A 22500-nucleotide genomic window follows, 5' to 3' on the forward strand; every position below is an offset into this window, starting at 1 on the left:
GAGGCAGCTCAAAATGAGCAACAACCCAAAGGACATATTTTGTCCTAACACTTATGTTTTTACTTTTGATTTCTGGTTTTTATAACTAGCTTTTTATAGCGAAAAACTAAAATATTTAAAACATCTTTTTAATAGAATCCAATTTGTTTTTCAAATATTAAAAACAATTTGTTTTGTTTCAGAAATTTATAAAATAAAACGGTTTTATAGATAAAACAACTTTTTCGGCGACTACTTGTATTTACCGATCCAAACGACTTTTTAGACTTCTCGGAAGTAAACGGTTAGTTAATTTAACGATACCGTCGAAAATGTAGGTGAAAACATAAAAATATTTGTTAACTGATTTTTACTGAAATAATTAATACTAAAAGTAAAATATTTTTCAATATAAATTGATTTACATATTTTTTGAAAGATGCTTATTTACAGAAACATTTTTACAGAAATAATTAAGATTGGGATTTTTTTTTAATATAATAAATTTAAATAAATTTTTAAAAAGTGGAAAAGAAATTGATTGATAAGGATCGTGATACGTTGACGAACGTAGGGGATTGTGCAGTGAAGCCAACAAATGTAAAAAAGGAGTCATAAAATCAAATATACAATAATTAAATGTTACCATAGACAATAAAGGTTATTGTTCTACCTACCTGGCTCAATACTGTGTTTTTAAGTGGTTTTGAATACTCTTTACTTCATCTCAAATATTCACTTTTTGTGAGTTGTTTACCAACAGGATGGCTACCGACATTTTTTTTTATGGGAAACCAACTAAAGGAACGTAATATATCGGGGTCTTCAAATTAACTAATATCGTTTATGTTTACTTCCGGGGAGGGGAGTTTGAAAACCGAGACTCGTTTAGATCGGTAAATACATAAAATAATGCTTTTTGTAAACAAAATTCGGATATTTAGCAGATTAACCAACAAACGACTACACAAAAAAAAAAAAAAAAAAAAAAAAAATACAACAAATAAATGGCACCGTTAGCCAATAAAAGTTAATTTTATACCTACCTGGCTCATTTGTTTGTGTTTTCAATTAGTTTTTATTATTTGAAAATTTTTTGGTATTTTTTTACGAGAGTACCCAGCGTAGTGTAAACACCCCAAGAACGGCTTTAGAAATAAACACCCCAACCTTCTCATGTTAAAAGCGGCTTTCGCAATAAACACTCCCCAACCTCCCCATGTTAAGAATGGCTTTCGGAATAAACACCCCCAACCTCCCCATGTTGAGAACGACTTTCGAAACTTTCCAACCTCGAAAGCCGTTATTTACATGGGGAGGTTGAGGTGTTTATAGTACGCTGGGTACTCTGGTAAAAAATACCTAAAAAATTCAAAACGAGGCTTGCTTTCCAAAACGATGTGTGTGTGTGTATATATATATATATATATATATATATATATATATATATATATATATATTCGTTTTAGTCGTTTGTTGGTTAATCTGCTAAATTACCCAAAACGCCATGTTTTAATAAAATATTTGCAAAGACACAGCTACAAATGTGTATATACACTGCTTTGCTTTTGCTTAAGTCAACCGGAAGTTAAGAAGGAAGTGGTGTTATTGGGAAATTTATCCTTGTGCTCGTTACCCATTCTACAGTGTTTCAAATCCACTCAATCTAGTAGTTCTATATTAAGGGTTTTAGTTCTCTCCCACTGCAAGAACTGAGACGCCAGGGTCGGAAAATGTGATTGAGAAATCAGCACCCCAGAGGAGAGGAACTCTGATCTGCAAAAAATGTCTGGGCACTCCTATCCACATTCCTCAGTAAGGACGCCTCAGGCGATTAACAATAAACTGACCCCTTCTCAAAGAGAGAAGGGAAGGGCTGGGAGGGTAGACCTCCTAGAACTGCACAGAAATAAACCCCCATCACAAAATCAGCAGGGACCGGATCATTACAGGAATGGTCTAATCTGTTAATTTTTGGGGTCGAGGATTTGGGCTCTTTAGGATTTTTGTTTTTAATTTTGGAGAGTTCGAGTAGGGACAAGGTGTGACAATCGTTTCTTTGTTTGTTTGTTTTTTTTTAACAAATACTTTCTCTTAATTACACTCTCGAAATAAATTAAAACAGTTAATTTGAAATATTATAAAATGTATGAAAAAATAACGTGTAATTTTTTTTTTTTAAACGAATAGTTTCTTTAAGAAATTAGATTTTCAGAAATTAATGCAGGAGCTAATTATTCATTTTAGAAAACAAACAGTGTTCGTAATAAATCAAATTTTCGAAATAAATTAAAACAACAAACAATTCATTTACAAAAGATTGCGTCAATTTTCATTGAAAATTTCGCGATTGTCTCCACTTGTTCCCAGTCGAACTCTTAAAAACAAAAAATACTAAAATGCAGAAGTTCCGCTCACTGTTTTATTTCTTTTGCATTTCTTTTGTTTCTTTTTTTTTTTTTTCTTTCTAATCAACAACGAATTTTTATTGCTTACTTACGGCCAAAGGATTGCGTAAACGAGGATTGTTAGAAGAATCGCTACAACGGAAATAGTCCCGCTAATGATGGAAAGAATAGTCTGCACGCTGTCATTATTCGCAACCTGAAATGAAAATATATCGTTCTTTTAAAAAATAATAATTGAACGTATTTGAAAGATATTGAATAGAATAACAAATTACAGAAGGGTTATGACTTTAAAGAGCATCCAATGCTGAATTCCCAATTTGGGGATTGGGGTATTGTCATCTCTTACTCGCTATTACTCCCAGGTTCACTGATTCAGAGGTGGAGTACTTGTCAAGGTCCCATAGAGAATTTCTGCTGGACACAAGAGTAAACTGCCTCAGACACCTTAGTGCATGGTGTTCACCTCTAACCCACAACACCACCTCGAAATCCTTCTCTCTTAGTGTGATATTATGAACCCCAATCCCCCCTCCTCGAGTCAAGACCCAGAAGAATATGAAGAAATGATTCATCAGAAAAGCAAAAGTTATTAAAAGTGAGATGCGATGGAGATATTATTGTAGCTCTTTTGTTAAAACTGCAAAAGTAATTATCTAAGCTAGCAGGATGCCCAGCATAAAATACGCTTAATTATAATATGTTAGTTTATGCATATTTCGTATATATTATTATAGAGTACATTTTCTTTTGATTCTTATTTTATAAAGTTGTGATTTCAAAAATAAAAAAATATATATCCATATGACTTGGGTGCATCAGCTTGAATCGAAACTGAAATCAAAAACTTTATATATAACTTGAGTTACTTCCGCTATAATCGAAACTGAAACCAAAACTTATCAAAAATTCTTCGTAAAATTATTTATAAAAAAATAGATGACTTGAGTACCATCAGCTATAATCGAAACCGAAGCCAAAACTTATGAAGTATTCTCAGTAAAATTATTTATTGCAGGAAATGGAAGGTCATACCAATTAAACGACAGTCACCCGGAAGAAAAAAGATGTAAGCGTGACACCACGCTATCGTATTCATAACAAGACTAGCGGGACCTGTGGAAATTCCACGGAGAACTCATTCATATGTAGTATATTGATGTTGGCATTCTGTAGATGTTTAGTGTAAATGGAGATGCTCTGATATTATTGTAGCTTTTTTGTTAAAACTGCAAAAGTATATATCTAAGCTAGCATGGACGCCGGGTAAAGCCAGGTCGTAAAGTACGCTTAAATATGATATTTTAATTATTGCAGATTTTGTATATATTATTTTGGAGTTAATGTTCTATCGATTTGTATATATTATAAAGTTGCGATTTCAAAAATAAAAAAATATATCCATATGACTTGGGTGCATTAGCTTGAATCGAAACCGAATTAAAAACTTATGATATATATATATATATATATATATATATATATATATATATATATATATATATATATATATATTAGCAGAAGTACCCGTCGTTGACTGGGTTCAAAAACAGCCTACAGAAAATGGACTGTGATTGATGAAAGTATGATAGGTTATGAAAAGGAGGGGTTGTAAAGAGATAGGTTTTGATACTCAAAAATTTTACCCTAAGCAAAATATGATGAAACTAAAGATAATTTTCGCTAAAATATATTTTTTTATATCAACTTCGTTTCCATTCGTAGACAAGAGTGATCATCAAAATGATGTTTCCTTACAAAGAGAAAATGTTATATATATATATATAATAATATAAATATACAAGAAATAAATGTTACCATAGTCAATAAAAGTTACTTTTATGGTAGAAAAGTTCATTCGTTTGTATTTTTAAGTAGTTTGTAAAAAAAAAAAAATTTTTTAATTCTCGAACCGGTTTTTAAAAAAAATCAAAATGGCAGCAACTTTGAAATGGAGAGCCCCATTTTCAATTTGAAGGAGGGGCACCTGAGCATTCTGTGTTCACAATTTAAGAGAGTTTCATCAACGTAAGGAATATTTATAAACATATTTTAATGTTTTCCGTTATTTTGTGCTTGAGGAATATTCGATTATGGCATGTGTAGTTTATATAAAAATTCATTTAAGTAGTTATCGCCTCAAATTTCGTTTTAATTTCGGTTCGCTGAAATTATTTCAAGTAAAGAGCATTAAAACTATTTCTAAACAAAAAAAAACATGAACTGAACTTTTATTAACTATGGTAACATTTATTTCTTGTAGATTTATTTTTTCGGGTAGTTGTTTGTTGGCTTTTCTGCTAAACACTCTTACTAAATAATATCGACAAAATATCGAAAAACAAAGAAACAAAAACAGTTTTGAAAAATAATGAAGCTTTACTTACTTTAGTAAAATAATCCGAAACAACAAAATGGGATATTAAAAAAGTAAACACGTAATTACTTTAGTTTTTTAAAGCAAAGAAACGATATAAATATGAATAAGAAGAAAATGGCACCCTTTTCAAGCAGAACAGCTTCGTTTCAGTTTTACAGTATTGAATGGTGTAGTATTGCGCCGTCGGATTCAGGGTTGTACTATTGTAATGTAAAGAACACGCAGAAAGGGTTGTAATCAACTGAATTCCTTCTAGTACACTGACAAAAAAAGCTTAAACAGATATATAAATAAAAATAAAAAGATTATGTAAATGTTTTTAAAAAGACACATAATCACATGAGCAGGGTTTTTTCCTTCTTTTGACATGATAACAAGTAACGTTCTTATTTTTTTATTATTTATCTATTTATCTACTTTCTAAAGAGTGCCACGTGCAAGTGGAGAAGGAAAAAAACAGAATTATGCAAAATTTGTGTCGAGAATTGTCTAAAGTTCCGACTTTTTTTTTTTTGCTTTCACTTTAATAAGAACGTGAATTTATGAGGTGAATTTATTCGACACAATATGATTCAACTCAAAAAAATAAATAAAAGCTAAACTTAATGAATTAAGATTAAAGTTAAGGTGTTATTGGGGACCCTCACCCCTTTTAAAAAAACCTTGTTAAACTTTGTGATATATTTATATAATTTCACCAAGAATTCTTCATAAGTTTCAGTTTCGACTATTGCTGATGACACTTAAATCATCTATTTTTATATAAATAATTTTATCAAGAAAAACAAGAATTCTTGATAAAATTATTTATATAAAAATAGATGATTTAAGTGCCATCAGCAATAGTCGAAACCGAAACTTATGAAGAATTCTTGGTGAAATTATTTATGACAAGAAATAGAAGAACATAATTAAACAACCCAGATGTAAGCGTGACATACAAAAGAACACACACGCTATTGTATTAATATAAAAGACATTAACCAAATTCATTAATTATACTTACCACATCTAAAAGCAAAAAATCTTTACGCTACACAGTTCAAAAAGGCAACTGTATTTACAATAAACCTGAATGTTTAATTTATAAACCTTTAATGATAGATATTTTTTATGCATTTGGGAGTAGGATAATTTAGTCTGATATCATCTTTTAATTGAATGTTTGGTTTTTATGCTTTTTGGGGTCTTGGCAGTTTCACATTTTTCTTTTGTTGACTGACTTGCCTTTACTCTTCTTTCTTCTCAGCATCATAGTGAAATCTCTACCATTCCATTCAAACTCAGAAAACCAACGAACTTGCATGCGAGGGAAATATGTCTTCCTCTCTTTCTTTCATGCTCTCTTTCTCTCCCTCTTTCTTTCTTTCTTTCTTTCCTTCCACGTTCTTTCTCACACGTACCCAATTGATCTATCCCAGATGCTATCATCGACCCCAGCTACCGAGTCTGACATACGTCAGCAACTTAACCCTTGGACTCTCCTTGCATTAATCAACCTTCACAGTAAAATTACAATTTTCAACATACTGATGTAAGCCGGGATTGATTGCATAACATTTTAATCAATCAAATATTATATAATATCAAATGCATATTAAATGGACATTAAATTTCCATTCATATATGCATACAAACAAAAACAATAATAATAATACAGTGGATAAAAGAGACTAAACTATTTAACAGAAATAAAAACATAGATACACATATGCTGAAGATTATAAAGACTCAGTAAAATTAAGGGATTTCTTACCTAGTTAAGTTTTCAGCATCTGATTATACGGCGGAGTGAACCAAATAATATTTCTAATCTTATTGCTAATAGTTTAGGTACTTTGTTTTTTTTTATATATTTAATTGTAACGTTAACATAGCCACTATTTTTAGAGTTGTGTTATGAACCTTACATAAAATTAAAATCATGAATTTTATTAGTAATAATCGAATTTATATTTAAGAATCGTCCAAAATTCAGATTTGAAGAATTTTATTGTTTTTTTTTTTACAAAAAAATATTTCTACATTTAAAGATTTTATTATTCCACCCTTCCATATGTGAAAATATTGCTTTGTATTCCACATGGTTCTACTTACCGTTGGTTTGACACTCATCAAAATGGCAAAGTTGGTAAGATGATTGCACGAACAGGTTGTGCATGTTTCATTCTGAGAAACAACATGGCAGCCTTCAGTTTCCCAGCGGCCATAAATTCCCGTCCTGTGTCTGTCAAAAAAAAAAAAAAAGAAAAAAAAAAGAAATAGATCAAACAAAAGATGAACAGTCTAGTAAAAATTAATCTCTGTATATCTCTTCCAGTTTAATCATTTCTTTTCACGTGATTGTGAACGTTTAGAGTTAAAAAAAATAATACAGCACAATCATGACACACTGGTTCTCATTAGATCATCGAAGTTAAGCAACTTTGAGCCTATTCAGTATCAGATGGGTGACTATTTAGGAATACCAAGCACTGTATTTAGGAGGACTTCAACACCTCTCCGAAAAAAACTGTAAAAATCTAACATGGTCAACTCTCCTGACCATAATATACATATGACTGGGAACTGCTTCAGAATTTAATATTTTCATGATAGGGAGGAAAATTACGAATGTAGAGAAATTAAAATGTTTGTGTTCACTGAATATATGGTGTTAAAATCTTGAGACAATGTTCCCATGGCATCTCTCTGTTATACATGGGGATAATTTTTTGCTACTCTCATCAGTAGGACCTTAACCTCACAGATTTTTATCTGTAGGGTTATCTCAAAGATAGTCTCTATCTAAACAATCCCCATGAAGAGTTATCCGAACCAGATTTGCTTGCAATGCAGAGGTGCATATTTGTACAAACCCTATGTAAGACCACTCCCAGATGCATCAAGTATCTTCGTGTTGAATTTTTAAAAAGTCTGGTGTTGAATTTTTAAAAGGTCTGGTATTCAACCATAAGGCCACAATTAATTAACATGGTAAAAAGACGATTTAAAGTCTATATTATGTCAAATATATCATATATATATATATATATATATATATATATATATATATATATATATGATATATATATATATATATATATATATATATATATATATATATATATATATATATATATATATATACTACTCCCCATTTGGGGTCAACATGGGGAGGTTAGGGGTGTTTATATTACACTGGGTAAGTCGTAACAAAATACTCTCTTTACTTCTTTTTTGTTTTTCTTCCAATTTTTGCCCGTCTGCTTGCTCGTGTCTCTTTTTGCTCACTCGGTATAATTCGGCAGTTTTCGTTGTTCACTGGGTGTTGCCGAGCAATACTGATGGAAAAACAGGATTTAAACTGCAGAAGTACCCATTAACTAATTTTTTAGTTTTTTTTTTCTCATTCTGATCGCTTACAAGTGGAGGACGATGTTTGCACTAAACGTATATACCGTGGTTTGATGAATAATGTTCACTTATTTTTTTATTCATATATTTACACTTTTCCTCTTTGGACATTTATTATATTCTTTTTAGACTTATGCATTTACTGAAGCGCAATGAAATACTCATGTGATTATTTAGAAACCCATTACAAACGTGAGGAGGGGATTGTGTTTTGCAACTATTGCATACTTTCGCCTAACAAATTATTTACTGACGCAGTGAAAAAAAAAACACTTCTCTACAGAACGCAATATTGCTAAAAAGACAAATAACAGACATAATCGCTCAAAAACAGAAATGTAACTACTGGTAACCTTGAAATTATCCTAATGTTTCATAAATACTGGCAACTTATTTGGAACAATTCAGCATGTTAACATACATGGATAAGTAAAAACAAAATATACATAACGTCTTTTAACACTCAACAATCGCACAAAGATATAAAATTACATCAACTTCTTACACGTGATGCAATTCTGATTAAAAAACAACATATACAACTTCTTTGAAGTTTTGATAATCACTCAAAATTATTAACATTAAATACTGGAACCCTTAAAGTTTTTCTGCGGTGAGCTCTAACAAAAGACTTCAGAATTATTGGCATTTTAACACCAAGGAGATGCTTTAATGTTTCTGTTCTGGATCTGTCTTGCTTCCACCAAGCAACGCCGGTTAACGAGTCCTGCTAGTTTTTGATATTTCAGCTTTGTTATCGAAAGACTTCCCAAGATGTTATTTTCAAAATTTAATTAATTAAAAATATAAGCGTGAAGCAGAAAGGTGGAGAGGGAACAGAATAATATATATATATATATATATATATATATATATATATATATATATATATATATATATATATATATATATATATAAACGAAATAAAAGAGAAGGGCAAGTGAAAAATAAACTTACGATTTATATGAGAAATTCCAGAAAGCACAAAAACGTCTTGAGTTTGATTTCTGTTTAAAAAAAAATTAACAAAATTTTATTAAAAAGCGAAAGAAAACATTTTTTTTTTCATTCAATTGAATTTTTTTTAATAACTGAAAAAATCAATATTACGTTTCTGAATTTTGGAGATGAGGATCGATTATTCGTATTATTTGGATTCTTTGGACTACAGTTCTTATCTTCAGTAGCATTTTCACAATGTTTCGGTACATCTGAAGAAGGTTGGATGTTACATCGACCGAAAAGTGAAAATGACAATGAAGATGAGAACAGTAGTCCGATGAATCCAAATAATTCAAAGAAAATTAATGTTGCATTTGAAGATTGGGAGGTGGTTGGTTACATCTCACGAAATGCATTGTGGTTAATTATTTTTTTGAAACAGAACTTTTTAATTTTCATTTTCTTATTTTCTTTTATCTTATAAACTATGTTGACATACGGCATAATCACGCTGACACACCGGTTTTCGTTAGATCAACGAAGTTAAGCAATGTTGAACGTGGTCAGTACCAGATGAGTGATTATTTGGGAGTACCACCCTGCAAGAACTACAAAAACCTAACATCGTTATCTCTCCTATCTGGGATATACATGCGACTGGGGACAGTTTTTGAATTTAACATTCCTTTGACACTTCCTCCTTCGGAGCAAGCCGGTTCAACTCACTGAGGGTCAATACCGCTGGCATTTGTGATTTTAATGTGTATTTAATTACTACTGGCAGGGGACCCCTGGCGTTACCCGTTCTTAAAATACGCTTAAATATGATATTTTAATTACGCAGGTTTCGTATTTATTATCATAGAGCCAATTATTTTATATTATATTGTATCCAAAGTCATTATTTAAAAAGTAATAAAAATATGATTTGAGTGCCATTAGCTAGAATCGAAACCAAAACGTGGTTTCATGATTGAAACTATGTCTACAAGTTAAGCAAAGACTGAAGTTTATTTATACTCAATATGGTTGGATTGTGGGAAGAAGTGTAAATTTTATTAAATACAAGCTAGTTTCCACAACACTGTTTTTGATTAACAAGATACAAGCAAGGGCGGTTGGACGGTCAACAGTTTTATAATTATATAGATTTCATTTAAAAATAATTCAATGCAAGAAAGAAGCCATTTCATGTTCGTACGTTATCACCTTTCACCTTCTGTTTAAAAGATGTTTTTTTCCCGATCCCCAAAGGTTGCAATGAAAAATAAAAAAAGTAATAATGAAAAATTTTAATCTGGAATATGAAACTCAAGTTAAAATACCCTTTATTGGCTATGATCGATTTGTTGTCCTACTTCCCATTGTCAATGAATTTGAATATATTTATGAAAAAAATTGAATATGAATTTGAATATATTTATGAAAAAAAAAAACAACATTCAAATTTGGAGATTTTTTTTAAAAAAAAGCAGGATGACTCCCCAGAGCAAATATGGCATTATAGTAACTGAGATGATTCTAGCCAAGAGTAGGATATTCGCCGTTGTTACTTTAGACCAAGGATAACCAACAACCCCCTTCCATTTTTCTCACACTTTTAACGGCCTTTAGCCTAATCTATCTATCTATAAAAGTGAGAATGTGTGTGTGTGTGTGTGTGTGTGACTCAACGAATTTTGGATCTACAGACTTGAAAGTTGGTATATAGTGTATTCAGATGTGAAGAACGTTTTAATCGGTTTTCATCCGGGAAAAAGAGCTGCTAAGGGGCCAAAAGTGAAAATTGGTACTTGAGGGTGGGGTTCTTGCATTTTTATGTTTGTCAACTGTTTGACGATGAATCGTTCACATGACAGCTTCCTTATGTTAAGAATAAGTATGTTAAGTAAGTTTGAAAACACTTTTTTAAAAATCTTGGCAAGCTGGCCTAATGGTTATCGTACTTGACTCACTGTCTTTGTTTTGGTTTCGATCTCAGCTCGAGTATTTTTCTTTTTTTTCTTTTACTTACAAGAAGTGAATTGTTAACTAAAATCATAATACTCGCATGCACATGTCTCAGTTTCTTTCCTTTTTTTTCTTCTTTTACTTCTTTTTTTTAAAGGAATTTAACGCTACGTTTAATACCGGGATACGCCGTGTACATCTGCTAGTTTATTATAAATGTAAATTATATATTCTTTGCACACAATTTAAAGTTCAAGTCCAATGTTAACAAATTCCTAATAAACCGCCCCCTTAAGTAAACACTTCATCAAATCTCCACACTAACGTAATGTACTTGCAATAACCCTTATCCCTGAGTGGCTTCCGGGCCTTGATAAGTGGTGATCACTGTGTAAAAAAAAAAAAAAAGAATCTGTTCTGTCCAAAACGGTACAATAACATTGTAGCCATGCTACAAACTGTAAAAACTGCAATAAATGACTTCTAAAATGCCGTATTTGAACATGTAGAGTCTACAGGTAAATCGGTTCGGATTGTTCCGCTGAAATTCAATGGTTACTTACAGTAATGTGGTTTAAAGTGAAGTTGATATTTTCCTTCAGAGGATAGCTGAGCCGCGGATAGAGCGAGATGGACAGAATTGGGGAATTCAGTCGTTCACTTTGCGATTCCGTTTCTTTCCTGACAAGATAAAAGCAAAAACGAAATATAAAGTCATACTCATGAACATTACCATTCCGTATATTAATAATAGGATGTTGAAGAAAAAGTTTGTTCACCATGTTAAGATAATGATTTATTATTCAAGTATCGATTAACAAACAACATTTATTCTTCAAAATAAAGACCTGTAGGGGACTAGGAGCGATGCGTGGAGCCATGTGCAAACGACGATTTTTTATTTTGTCTCTTATGCTGGAGACGTTAGCATCCGGTTGGCATGTTCCCACAGACCATCTATTGTACGATTTTTTTTAAAGTTCCATTTATAAAAAAAAGTTAGATATTATTATGTGTTGATAGGTAGTTTATTTTTATTAACACGGTTTCAACGACTGGGCAAGCTGTCCTGAGTAATTTGAACGTCCTTAAACTGTAAATTACAGAATATATAAAGGACTTTAAAATAGATTTAATCGTAAACATATTTGTTTTGTTTTTGTTTGAAAACGATTCCAACTTGCAATGAAAAATATAAATAAAATTCGTAAAATAGCAATGAAAAAAAAACAGAAGAGGTTTAGTTTTGCTTTTATTTGCATTTTTATTTAATATTCGGAAAAATTGTCAATTGAAAAATAATTTTTCATGGCTTTGATTTTATTTTATTATGAATGCACAGAATTTTTCAAACCAGGCGCTGTAAACCGGATGGATGGTTTCAACACCCAAGCAAGGCAGTTTAAGTTTTATAATATTATAATATATATACATCAGGCATAAGCCTGACAAATTCTCACGAGAATGAAACGCGGCATATTCTATGTAGCTTAATTTCCATATATATTTGTATAACTTACAGCTATATATATATATATATATATATATATATATATATATATATATATATATATATATATATATATATATATAAACAAATTTACAAGGTCGCAACACTGGACATACTAATGTTTCAGACAGATGGTCAGTTAAAACCACAAGTCATCATCAGAAGAAACCAGTTTGAGGACTGAAACTGTGTGAAACATTAGCATGAACAATGTTGCGACCCTGTAAATTTGTTTATATTAATAAAAATATCTCTTGCTCTTCTTATATTGAGCACTTTTAAGAAACTTTACGGATACATTAGTTATCACTCTTGAATACCTATAACATGATGTATATATATATATATATATATATATATATATATATATATATATATGTAATACAAAAATCTCTTCAAATCTGAATTGATTCCGGCATATAATGACCCAGCGATGGTTGACGTGTCATAAAATACAAGAAAAAGAAAGATCAATAATCAGATTAAATAACGTGGAAGTTCTGTCACATCCACCCTAGAATCCGAATTTTGCTCCATCTGACTATTACCTATTTTGATCAATGCAACATTTTATGTAGTGTCACTGATTTAAACTTGAAAGAGTTCAAGTCAGAAGAAAAGAAAGGAGGACAAAAACTCTCTGTCAAGCTCCAGCCACTGTTGCATCACTACAATGTTGCATCACTGTGTTTGTTTTACAGGCACTCCCACACTATGTGTTCCCATAAACTTACTACATTTGTTCGCCCCCCCACCCCCACCCCACGTAAATACCCCTGATTTACTCGACCAGCAGGAGAATCCTAGCCTTCACTGTAGAGGTCCCTAGACACCAGAAGATTTTCTACTCTGAAAACTTCTTATCTTGAATCATTTGCGTTGGGAATTCCCTTTCTGCTTTCTGTTTTCTTCAACCGTACCAACATGCAGAAATTTAAATATAATATGAACAAATGTCTTGCTGTAAGGCTTCCCACTCACATTATCCCTCTATAAATTTGACCCTATCATAGTAGCCGCTTTCGCTTCAGAGTCATTACATTTTGTTTGATGTGACACAAGAGTCGAAAAGTGGAATTCGAAAAGCCATTGCCCTAAAAAAGAGCATTCTGGTCTGCAAAAAAATGCCCAGGCAGCTTCACTGGCATTCCCTGGTAAAAGTGCCTCAGCTTAATAGTAATACACTAAGCCTTTCTCAAAGGGAGAAGGCAAGACCTGGGAAGGTGGACCTTCTATAACTGCACAGAACCAAAGCTATGCCATATTCAACGGAAGAAGCCATCTCAACAATGGCCAGGTATCCATAAGCAAATTGAAAATTGAACAAATTCTTTACAAATTTATGGATACTTACCATGAGATTGCAACAGTTTTCATCAAAACAGACAGTGATTTATAATATACAAAACTGTAACGGATGCTCTCTGAAAAAAAAAAACAACATGGGGGTATTTGTGAGGGCTAATAGCAATGTAGAAAAAAAAAACGGAATGGTAAAAGAAAGTAAAAACAAAAACAAACAATCAAAGATAATATTTGACTTATGAATCTTTGCTAAATCTATTTATTTTTCAAAATTCAATCTTACGATCTGAGTGTACCAAGTTCGAATGTAGTACGTTACACAAAAAGATTTTCACTTTGTTGGCAACTTTCACATGGTTCCTCTCATAAGTACCCGATGTCTTTCTAAAAAAGAATTCTAACTAGAAAGATATGAGTAAAACGAATGCCAACAATATAATCATCTCATTCATATGAAATTAATAAATGAATAAAGATGTGCCTGACTCTTATGTAGAGGATTGCATAGAAAGTTAGGTAATTTCTGGAGCGATAGAAGGATGTAACGATTTTCCAGCAACAGATTTAATGTAAGTCTTCCATTTTAGGTCTGTATAAGAATACTCACCCTGAGACGGGTAAAATGAATTCCCTGAACAGAACAGTTTTGTGCCGCTTTTATGTTTCCTTTTGAAAATTAAAATCAAGATATAGTGATATTATTATTTACGTTTAGAATCCTTATTCCATTTTCAATCAAAATCTTCTATATGATTTAATTCTAGAAAATATTAAAAAATTATGGCTTGACGACTAGTTTCTTAATTAATGTTGTTGATTTTAAGATGTGTAGTTTTCACTTGGATGGCTTCAAGAATTTTATATCTTTTTGTCTTAGTATAATGATGTATTATTTTTATACAATTACCAAAAATCTAGATTGAGAAGGGAAAGTCATTTTTTTAAGCTCTAGACAAGTTGCGTCAGTGTTGAAGAAAAAAACCTTAGAGAAACAAACGTTGATTAACTCAACCTTAATATAATATTCGATAACTAAAACTCATTTCATAATGATGCATTTTATGTATATCAAATAGAATCTCACTTGATACTCTGGTTTGTATAATTCTCCAAGGAATGTTGATGATGGCATTGAAAGAGACTTTATACGAGTTGAAAATATGAGCTTTTCTCCTTGAAATTCTTCCATAATGTAAAACTGAAAAGAAAAAAAAAACGAGAATAAAAAAGTAGCGAAGAAAAAACAATTCCGTTTTATGTTTGCAAAAATCAATAGAAACCAACGAATGACATTATGTTTGTTAAATTTTTTTAGATGAGGATTGATTATTCATATCATTTGAATTCTTTAAACTACTGTTCTCAGCTTAAATGTTATTTCACTACATTTCGGTTGATGTAACCTCCGATCTTCTACAGATGTATATTGTCAAACTTGGGAATCTTTCACTCAAACTGCGAATGGAATTTCGAATAGTACCTTTTATTTAATTCATGCTCTTGTTCCACCAGCCATGATTGGGTAGAAGTCCTAAGTAATTTATGTTTTGAGTGTCTTCCGTGCTGAGGATCGAACTGCCAACCTCCAGAAGAGCGTAACTTACAACTGAATATTACCAAGTATTTTATCCATTATGCCACAAGTCCTTGTGAATTACTTAGAACTTCTATCCTATGATGGCTGATGGAACAAGAGTATGCTATTCCCCTGGATTAAATAAACAGTTCCATTCAAAATTCCTTGCAGATTCCTGAGTTCGACAGAAAGATTCCCGAGTTCAGCAAAATACACCTGAAGTAGGTCGGAGGTTACACCAACTGAAACGTTATGCAAATAACACTCAAGATGAGAAGAGTAGTTCAAAGAATCCAAATAAACAAAATATAATCGTCCAAATGTTTGTGATCGTACCCAGCAATTGTATTGCTTGCATCATTCATTTGCCATTCGATTGCTCTTTGTGTTACTCACTAGTTAAGGTCGCGATCTTGACAGTCATGCAGAAACTCGGTGTAAGAGAGATTGCCCTAAGAATTATTAAAACGGGGAAAAGCTGTTTATTTCGACTTGAGGAAAACAAGGATCCAAGTGTTGATGATGAAATGAAAAACAAAACCTTTTACAAGAGTTTCAATAAAACCGTAGAATTAGATTTTGTGGGATCCCATGACTATAGAATGATTATAATGTTCGACAGAGGTCAGTTCATCTCTATAATATTCAGAGAGTGGACCTCCTAGAACTGCACAGAACCAGTAACATACCACAGCCAATAGGGAAAAAATATTTTAGAAAAGACTTTGGTGCCAAGGGAAAATATTTGCCAATCTATCTTATTTGACTCTTATACAGGTAGTGAATTGCATCAGGACCCCGGGTACTTTCTGGAGCAGTAGAATGATCCAACTATTTTTCTAGTAACCTTAACAACAGTTTGGACGTCAGTTTTCGATTTTAGATCTGGAGTGAAAGCCAAGCTTAGGAATTTATCAAAACAAGGAGATTCTGCAAGGAGAAAGTTATTAATTTCGAGCGAGGCCAAACAAGGATCGGAGCATTAGTGGTAAGAAGAGAGAAGGTTTTAGAGCTGTTAAAAGTAACAATCCAGGTTTTTTTTTCCTATTCTGCCACCAGGTTCAAATCAAAAGACCAGAAAGCGAATCAGTAAGTCCCTTGCTAAACACTCAGCATTATAAAGACAAGATCAATGACAAATAGAGTAATCCTAGGAATGGAAAGACGCCTTTTCATACACCCCTAATGAAAAGGGAGCCTTTGGGTTGCTCTCAACTATATTCGGCTACTTAGCTTTATTTTTAATTAATAATTGCGCAAATTTCTTACATATACTCAAAAGTTTATGATGATCCAAATGTAATCTATAAATATAAAAGCGAAAATGTGTGTATGTATGTTTGTATGTATGTGTGTTTGTATGTCTTGCAAAAACTTTCGACACGGGTCATGGATTTTCATACGACGTCGAACATGATGTACTTTAAATATTAAAAAATCAACACAAGTTCGTCGACGTCGTCTTAGCTCAGTTGCTTAGAGCGCAGCCTCATTATCTAAAGGTTTTGGGTTCGAATCATGGTGTGAGATGTCTTTTTTTTTTAAATTTTAATATTGAAACAGGGTTATTTAAGCCAGATTTTTTTGTTTTTATTTTTCAGATTTTTTAAAGAAGTTTTAACGTTTGTTTTTCTGTTTTATTTTTCCATCATATCCGCATTTTCTTTTTTTGTTTTTCCCATTTTTACATTTAACATCGTTCGTTTGCCTTACGTTATTTTTTTGTGTGTTTTTTTTTGTTGATTTTTTTAAGTTTTAACATTTATTTTTTTAAACATATTTACTTCGCTTATTCTTATGTTTTGATTAACACCCCCTGCCCAATCACACACACCTCTAAACACCCGGGCAGCGCCGAGTACCCCCACCCCCGCTAGTCTATTATATAATACAGAAACTCGTCTGAAATAAAATTGACAGGTTAGAATTCCTTTTCAGAATTTTCTTGGGGCAATGAGAATGAAGTGTTAGCAGATAAAAAGATATATTCTGACTGGAAATCTGGTATCGAATCCCTCGGACTTAGGGTTAGTAGTAGGTTAAATCATTTTTTAAAATTAGATTTTAAGCTTGAAATTCGACGCCATGTTTGATTTTCTTGTATTCAGATAAATAAAATTAACAATCACGAATTCAGAGAAAATTGTTGTTACAAATCACTTTCCACACTTTTAAATTTTATAGGTTGGCAGAAAATTAAATTCTAATGCATTTGGCAAAAGTTGTATATTTTTTCTTGGCTGTTAACCATACTGCAAGATTACCGCTTGTATCTTTGAATAAAGCTTTGTAACACCCGACCGTCTTCATTCACGCTTGATGTTCTTGGTGAATAGTGAAAAATGTTTTTTTTTTGTTGTTTTTTTTTTTCCAACGAACGTAGTCATTAGAAATCCAAAACATAAAGAGTGCCAAGTCTATTTCTTTTTTTTTTAATAAATCCGGGTACTTTCCGTTTTTTGTTTGTTTGTTTGTTTGTTTGTTTTTTGTACAATGCTATGTTTCGGTATAAAGTTTTTCTAACACCAAACAAATCTGGATGAGAGTTTGAGCTATTAAACTTTGTTTTACTTACTCAAATTGTCTTTCTGAATTTCTCTGGCTTTGTCTGTCAATTTAATGTGTTTTGTGGCCCCTTTAAAATATGAATCTGTGGCCTTCATGATAGTCGAAGGCTGAGTAGTCTAAAAAGAAATTGAAATTGTATGAGAATGAATAAATGATAAAAAATTATTTTTGATTTATCATTCCTATATGACAATCGAAATGGGTTACTGTTATTAAAATCATTATTACAACTTAGTATTTTGAAATCAATATTATAATTTAGTATTTTGAAATCAATATTATAACTTAGTATTTTGAAATCAATATTACAATTTAGTATTTTGAAATCAATATTACAACTTAGTATTTTTAAATCAATATTACAACTTAATATTTTTAAATCATTATTATAACTTAGTATTTTGAAATCGCTATTACAACTTAGTATTTTGAAATCAATATTACAATTTAGTATTTTGAAATCAATATTACAACTTAACATTTTTAAATCATTATTATAACTTAGTATTTTGAAATCGATATTACAATTTAGTATTTTGAAATCAATATTACAATTTAGTATTTTTAAATCATTATTACAACTTAGTATTTTTGAATCAATATTATAATTTAGTATTTTGAAATCAATTTTACAACTTAGTATTTTTAAATCATTATTATAACTTAGTATTTTGAAATCATTATTATAACTTAGTATTTTGAAATCGATGTTACAATTTAGTATTTTGAAATCAATATTACAACTTAGTATTTTGAAATCATTATTATAACTTAGTATTTTTAAATCAATATTACAATAGTCTTCGAAGTTTAGTGGCTGATGAACTTTTGGCTTCCTTACTCTCTCTTTCTCACAGAAGAGACGTTGCAAGCCTATCTCTGCTCTATCGATACCTTTATAGTAGGTGCTCGTCTGAGCTAGGGCCTATGGCCCCTCCCCATAAAACGTTCACAGCAACAGCTTTTCTTATTCCCTATCTGTGCCCAAAACTAAACGAAAATTCCATGAGAAAAGCTTCTTTTCTAGTACTGTGGACCTGTGGAACACAATACCGTGTGTCTGCCTCCCTGCTGACTATAACATGGTCGTTTTTAAATCTAATGTGAATAAATACCTATTGTCGCCCATCTAGATAATATTAGTTTACCCAAGTTCCACTATAACTAATCCTGTTGTCTCACCATCTCTCTAATACTCAACTCTTATCCTAGAATGGCCTCTGGGCCTTGATAAGTGTTCACTTCTCAATAATAAAAAAAATGACAAATAAAATAAATATTTTGTTATAGAGTTATTGTTTTTAATTTATTTTATCAGATTATGGTAAAAACCCATTCAATATGTGCATGTATATTCATAACCGTAAAAATACACTTATGGGGTGATCCATAGATTGTTTTTCACTCGTAGTTTAAAATAAATTGATACCCCAAAAGTTTTGATTTTTCCAATCCCCAATTCCGATTAATCGTCCAAACACTAATATAGAACACTGATGAATTCTCCAAAAACAATAATTTGAATACCTAATTTTCATATCTATTTTTGAAACTGTTCATAATAAATTAATATTTGTGTTATACATTTGTAATTTTATTGTTCTATTTTATCTCTATATATGCAACAATTGCGTCGATATTAATAGTAACTTATTAAAATGATTTAATAAAAAAAATAGATAGCTTACTAAAAAATGTTTCTTATATAAAGCTAACATCGGTTGTTTGAATTTTTACTAACAGGCAAAAATAAGAAGAGAAAGGAGAAGGAAACGACAGGATATCTGAATTGCTGTCTTACTTTTTTCTCTCTCTTTTTCCCCATTTCCACTCCGTTGTTAACGACCTCATACTTTTCTCAGGTGAATTGATTTCTTCTTTCCTTTAATTTCATTGGAGACTTATTTAAAAGATATATAAATGTGTATGAACATGCCCAAGATGCTAATGCTTATTTATTTATATGAATAAATGTAAAAGTTTAAGTCTTGTGCTTGCAAGAAACTCACGACTGAAGAGTTTAATATTTAAAATTTTGGTTTCAAATATACCAAGTAATGAGCTTTGCAAAGTGATAGCAAGCTAGCAAAACCAGCTAGTCACTCAATAGAAGCTAACCAATATTTCATACGCTAGCTTTTAAGTTTGTAGCGACCACCTGTTTAAGTATTTTCCCCATACACATAGGTCGGGGTTTTGTGTGTCATGTTATAATAGTTAAATTAATATTTGTACTATACATTTGTAATTTTATTGCTCTATTTTATCTCTATATATGCAATAATTTTATCAATAGTAACCACACGAGGTCAAAAGAAGGAAAAGACAATTGTGAAGAAACAGTTGGATTTACATATAATACACATATTTATTTTCACATAATCACTTTGTCGATCACAATCATAAAAGAGATATAAACATATAAGGCAATACTTAGTATTTATATATATAAAGTTAGCTATGTGTGTATGTTTGTCTCTCTCTCTCTCTCTCTCTCTCTCTCTCTCTATATATATATATATATATACATATATATATATATATATATATATATATATATATATATATATATATATATATATATATATATATAGTCTTGGAAGTTTTTAACCTTTAAAACTATACAAACAAATTAAAAAAATATTTTTTATCATTCGTTAGAAAACTATCTAGTCAGTAAGTCATTTATTTACCTACAATCACTGCATCAACTCTCTCTCGAATTTACTATAGTACTAATAATTTATTTTTTAAGGGATCATCAGTTGTTTACCATGAAACACTATTTCGGGGATTTAAATATATGCTAGCAAAGTCCCGATCTTAATCTTTGATCTAACCTTGAAAAATGGTGTACATCGTCTCGAGGTTGGAGACCATCATCATGTCAGGTTTGGTCATGATTGCTCCAATGGTGTGGGCTGTAAGAGAGTATATGTACATAGGCTATAACCTTGACCTTTGATATTTACCTTGGAAAATGGTGTGCACCATCCCTAGGTGGAGGACCATCATCATGCCATGTTTGGTCATGATCAGTCTAGCGATGTGGGCTGTAGGAGAGTTGTACACACAGACACACATGAACGCTACTACTTTATCTATAATATAAATCTCACCTGTCTGTTTAAATGTATGTATGTATATACGTATGTCTGCCTAAAACTTTCGACAAAGGCGACAGATTTTCACGAGATCAGTATCGTTTTGAAGCTCAACCGTTCGGATGACAAATATCGAAAAATTGGCTAAAAACATTAATTCCTTCACCCTCAACTGGGCAGTTTTCTACAGGGACGGTCGTTTTTTTGCGCCACCATTTTTGCAAGTCATCGTATCGATTGGAATGACTTCACTTAATTTCAACATTTCAAACTTCCGGTCACGTCACGGAGTAGTGGTAAGACGTCAGGTTCTTTTTTTTTTTTCACTTTCTCTTCTACCTTTGTGTCACAGGCTTGAGCCTGCCTGCCTACTACCACTTTTTTTTTTTGCTCAACACACACCTCCAAACAGCCCGGAAAAGCCAGGCACCCAGGCTAGTATATATATATTTCTATGTATAGCATTCACTCCTAAACTAATGAACTGATCATTATGAATTTTGGCATGTATATATTCAGGACAAAATATTACCATTGTAAATTTTACCATCTGAGGCAAGATTCCTCTAAACTCGTCCCTCACCATTCTTCTTTGTGTTAACTTCTTTGAGTGATCTCCCTTGCTTGTTATTGTGAATTATTGACTGGCAATCAAAAATTAATATTTTCATAAACGACTGTGTCTCTGATTTGAGTTCTATGAAGAGTAAATCAGCACACTATGCTACAATGTTAGGTAATATTTGCTCATAGTTTTTAGCCAATGTAACTTTGGTTGACCTTTTCTTATTGATAATTATTTCTGTTCTTACCTTCTGTGGCAAGTTTTTCCAACTTTGAACGTTATTAGTCGATGTCACATGATCGACAACTTCTGTGAATTCCTGTAAAAGAAACACAGAGACCATTAAGAAAATAAATAAAAATCAAATATATAAAAAAAAAATTAGACAAATGTTATCCATGCATAAAAATGGTTTCAAGTTCAAATTTGTATAAGGGAATTAGTTTTTACTAGTAATGGGACGATTTCAATATTTTTTCTGATTCCGATACCATTAGCAATTCTGTTCTAAATTTGCATGCAATACAGTTATCGATTCCAATTATTTTTAAATCCTTAAATATTTAGCTCTGAAGTCATTGTTTTTTGGCGTTTTTTTTTTTCATTTTTTGAATTACCTTAAAAGATGTACCTATATTTTCACGAATGTAAAAATACATTGGTGGGGGGGGGGAGTTATAGATTTTAGTTTTCCTGGTAGTTTAAAATAAATAAAATGTATCATTTTTTCATTAGTAGAAACAAAGGACAATTTTCTTTAAACAAAAGTAAACAAAAAAGAACAACAAAAAGAAATGTTTTTGACATCGAAAAATAA

At 31.4% G+C, this 22500-nt stretch overlaps 1 protein-coding gene across 2 annotated transcripts in view; it reads right to left on the reverse strand.

The window, feature by feature from the left end:
* The window catches only part of LOC145292117 (adhesion G protein-coupled receptor L1-like), a 108655-nt gene that overhangs the window by 41197 nt on the left and 44958 nt on the right, over positions 1–22500 (reverse strand). For both annotated transcript variants that reach the window (XM_080138222.1, XM_080138221.1), the window contains exons 13-20: positions 21931–22002; positions 18022–18130; positions 14955–15068; positions 13920–13989; positions 11619–11736; positions 9121–9170; positions 6865–6994; positions 2480–2583 (exon numbers count right to left, since the gene is read on the reverse strand). In XM_080138222.1, the coding sequence (XP_079994348.1) occupies positions 2480–2583; positions 6865–6994; positions 9121–9170; positions 11619–11736; positions 13920–13989; positions 14955–15068; positions 18022–18130; positions 21931–22002 (767 nt within the window). The remainder of the gene's footprint in view (positions 1–2479; positions 2584–6864; positions 6995–9120; positions 9171–11618; positions 11737–13919; positions 13990–14954; positions 15069–18021; positions 18131–21930; positions 22003–22500) is intronic.

This window comes from Euprymna scolopes, chromosome 13 (assembly GCF_053919585.1).
Source record: "Euprymna scolopes isolate OS-2025 chromosome 13, ASM5391958v1, whole genome shotgun sequence".
NCBI classification, from domain to species: Eukaryota; Metazoa; Mollusca; class Cephalopoda; order Sepiida; family Sepiolidae; genus Euprymna; species Euprymna scolopes.